This window comes from Morone saxatilis, unplaced genomic scaffold, assembly GCF_004916995.1.
Source record: "Morone saxatilis isolate NCDOM2014 unplaced genomic scaffold, NCSU_SB_2.0 Contig2, whole genome shotgun sequence".
Taxonomy (NCBI): Eukaryota; Metazoa; Chordata; class Actinopteri; family Moronidae; genus Morone; species Morone saxatilis.
This window is the reverse complement of record NW_023339762.1, coordinates 3,180,583-3,184,815: the sequence shown is the minus strand read 5'-3', so window position 1 is coordinate 3,184,815 and position 4,233 is coordinate 3,180,583. Positions and strand designations below refer to the sequence as shown.

Sequence of the window (4,233 nt, the reverse complement as noted above, 5' to 3'; positions counted from 1 at the left end):
TGTGTGTGTGTGTGTTACCTGTGCGTTGCCGGGGAAGCTGGCTCGTACTATTCCAGGCAGGAGCTTGCTGTGTATGGCGGTGGCTGAGACGATCTGTGCCGAGGACATGGAGGAGATGCTCTGCAGAGCCTTCTCCTTGGCATTCTGGTCCTGCAGCAAACACACACATTATTATCATTATCTTCATCATCATCGTCATAATAAATGCACTTCACATTCTGTAACCACACTGAAAGCAAACATCAGGGCACCACAATCAGTCAGCAAAAGCAGGACATTCCAAAAACATCTGAAGAATGATTGAAATTATATTGAGTAATGAGGTTTAAAATCCTGGAGAAAACCAAAGGCCTGAAGGGAAAACTCATAACAGTTGTCATTCTCCTCCTAGCTGTCATTATCTGACTGGTTGTGATCAGATTGGCGTGCCTCCTACTTTCTGATTACACAAATGAACATACAGCGATTTGAGTAAACTGCCCAAATATGGAGGGACTCATTTGCCTACAGTACAGCAAAGTGGAAAGTAACAGACACTTTAGAGGCTTTGTTCGTATATTTTAATAGAACTTGCTTTACAGACAATAAAACACTGATTAAAAACGCTGGAGGAAATTTCACTAAATACTGTGCAGGATTATAATTTTTTAATGCTTTTGATTTTGACAATCAGAGCTCCCCAGGCAGAGCAGCAGTCAGGCTCTGCCAACTTTAGCATTTAACCTTTCAGACCTTTCTAATTATCAGCTAAATCCAGCACTGACCAGTGTGCAACCACGTGTGTTCATGTCTAAATCCCCTGTTTTGCCTTGAACTGGCTCCCTGTGATGTTGCAGAGGATTTAGGGAATATACCTATCTCTGTGTGTGTATCATTTGGGTGTGGTGGTCTGGTTTGTGGCCCGGGGGAAGTCATAGCAACAACATTGGCGAGCAAAGAGCGGCACAAAGTGTGCATCAGGGCTGAATGTGCTTCAAACAACGAAGTGAGCATCAGTGGTCGGGGCTGCTGCTGCCTCAGGGCAAACAGCTCCATATACAGTATTTACAGTAAGTCTGAACTTGTGGGTTCATTTGGAACAGCTGAACTCAAAGCAACATGAAACTCAGAGCAGAAAACAGCTGAATGAAATGGAATTAGAGGCGCTGCAATATCTGGAGAATCACTAATTCGCAGCTTCACTCAAGTTAATTGGCACTGAGAGAAATCTCTCCTCCTAGGGGAATTATAATATTATAGGAGGTACTGAGATGGGAATCATGTTGGATTTTCATATTAAATACCAGGAACCATATGGGTTTGATAACATCCTTGACCTGAACTCATTTCTTTGAAACGATGTCTGATGCGCTATTTGCAAATCCATGATATATAGTGCTGAGACAAAACTATTCATTAATATTTTTTGGGTTAATCTATTAATCGTGCAAGTCATTTAATAAAAGATAAGGCTGGCTGTATTCTATATTTTCCTTATTTGCAACAAATCCCACAAAAAGACCAAATCAATAATGTGTCAGTCCTGCTGGAGATGTACATCTTTTGAAAACAGGGTAAATATATAAAGTTTAATTATATATATATATATATATATATATATATATGATATGAATATTAGAGGCTCAGTGATTTCCTAGAACAGCTGGGCACTGTAGTTTTTAATAAACGTTACTCAAACAGGAGGAAATCGTGCATTTGTTGTGGAATATTTTCGGAAGCGGATTAATACACATTTGGTGGTCTGGTATTTCTGGCAGCAGAACAGTGTATGTGGGACTGACTTAAAACAAAAAACAGTGTGTGTGTTCATGCTAATCAAGGAACACGTCACCCAGTGTAACAGTGTAGCTACTTCATGTGGTTTTAATAGTTTTTGGACAGCGATCTAAGGCACAGATAAATGTGATATAACAAGCTTTGACAGGATCAATTTATTGTTGGCTTTGGTCTTTTCATTGGATTTGCTGACAATATGGAACATACAGAATATAGCCAGACCTTTTAACCAAAAATGCCAAATAGTTCCTGGTTTCTCAAATGTGAACATGTGCGGCTTTTTCTCTGTTATATTTGAAACAGAATATCATGGGGTTTTAAAATGTAACCTTGGGCTATGGTGAATTGAAACTGATTATAAAAATAATACACAGATTAATTGATAACGGAAATATTAATTAAGAGAAGTCACACACTCGTATTACACATATTAGGTGCCTTCTTTTTTTATTCAGTCCAGTATTAACATACCCAAAATGGAAATATCCTTCAAACCTGTGGCCTGATTGATTGAGATCCTTATTTTACTTAGAGTTTAGAATATGTCATGTTACACAATAATATCTTTAGTCCAATGTAGTTTATCATGATACACTTTCACTCTGCTACATTGCACTCTTGTCAGTGTCCTATTTTTATAACATAATGTGACTAATATCATTTTAAAGAAAACAGATATAGCACATATACTGTATCATCAATAACACATTGGCACACATTATGTTAGATCTATATCGATTCAAATAATCTTTACGATCAATTTCGAATCAACCTGTCATTTATTTGAAGACAAACATCAAACCAGTCCTTGCTTTCTCTCCATTCGGAGATCCGACTGCTCTTCTTGGAAAACAAGTGCTCCTTTGTTGCTTTACATGAAGTTAATTACAACCGACAGTGAGGAAGGAAAAGAAAGACGGAGAGAGGGAGGAGGAGACACGGAGGAGAGATTAATAGACTGAAAGGAGGGTGGAGAGTTTGTAAGAAGAGGGAGGGAAGAGGAGAGGAACAAATGAATGAATGTATGGATATAAGAGAATGACAGGAAGAAGAGAAAGAAAAGGAGAGAGGGGGGGTGGGGGTTGAAAACCTTAACAGGCCTAATTAGACACCTAGGATACTGGAGTCACTGTGACAGGCATCCATCCAGCCACAGTGAAAAGTTCACAAGCAAGGGACAAACACTGAATTCAGATTGCCTCTGTGCATTACATGGTGAAGCAGACACAGTCAAATGATTCCTATTGCCTCTACAGGCTTCAGGACAGCCCAATTCTCTTAATTTGTAAAGGTGAAAGTATTTACACAGTAGTGTTATAGATTTTTTATGGTGCTAATAGCTGCAGTATTTTTTACACTGCATTTCCCAGAGATCACTTGTTTATCAATGTGTTGAATACTGTGACGTCTCTTTCCTTGGGATCTCTGTCAAAGCTGGTTATGTTTCTGTAGGCGGCGCTTTTGTCTGCCCGTTCATCCATGGTGTTTATCAGTGTTAATTCTCACTAATCAGCTCCATTTATACCAAACAAACTGCAAATAAAACACACATCACTTCCTGTGCACCAGAGGATTTTATCACTGTAACAAACACAGCCAGACCCCTGAGGTACTACCTCGCCTTTACCTTTAGTTTGGATTGAACTCCCCTGGATTTTTCTTCTGGCTAAGACTGTTGGATGTGGACTGGATCCTGGACGGAGAGGAGGAGGGGAGAGGAGGGCAGAGGGTAAAAGAAGGGGGTTAGAGGGGTAGGAAAAGAGAGGAGGAAGGACCAAACAGTGAGTCTTGCCATGGTTATGAAAAGCGACTTATTCCCACATGGAACGGGGCCACACACAGCACACACACACACACCACACACACACACACACACACACACACACAACACAAACAGCACACACCCACAACACACACACAGCCCCCCCAAAAACACACACACACACTACTCCCCTGGACAACAGTGAATAGCGTAAGCTAGCACATCTTTTTGAGGAGAGCCAAAGAGACACCTGGGAACACAGGGCCAACAACTACGGATGACACTACATACAGATTGGTGCCACTTCATGTGTGATCTAAACAAATGTATTTCAGAAGTAAAGTGTATTCCTTTAATGAAACATTATTGAAAAGCACAAAAGCCCTTTTATTTTTTTTATACATTATTCATATCAATTACACATGACAACACCAGCCTACATGGGTGCCATATAGGAATGAACCAAACAAAGAGCTCAGAACAAATTAAAACACAATCAATTTACGACAAGGCTTATACATAGTAGCTGTTGGCCTAAAGCTCTATTAGCAGCCATAATACTATGTCATTTTCTGCATTAACAGAGCTGCTAATAGTAGCCAGTTAGCAGAGCTAATACCCTTTCTTGTAGCACAAATGAAGTTGCCATGTTTGGTTGTTGTGTATCGTAACAATAAATGCTGGTCCCGGTGGGT

General features: G+C 39.9%; 1 protein-coding gene across 1 annotated transcript in view; it reads right to left on the bottom strand.

The window, feature by feature from the left end:
- The window catches only part of tead1a (TEA domain family member 1a), a 24,909-nt gene that overhangs the window by 11,395 nt on the left and 9,281 nt on the right, over positions 1–4,233 (bottom strand). Inside the window, exon 3 of the mRNA XM_035664789.1 lies at positions 19–150. Coding sequence (XP_035520682.1) covers positions 19–150 — 132 coding nt within the window. The remainder of the gene's footprint in view (positions 1–18; positions 151–4,233) is intronic.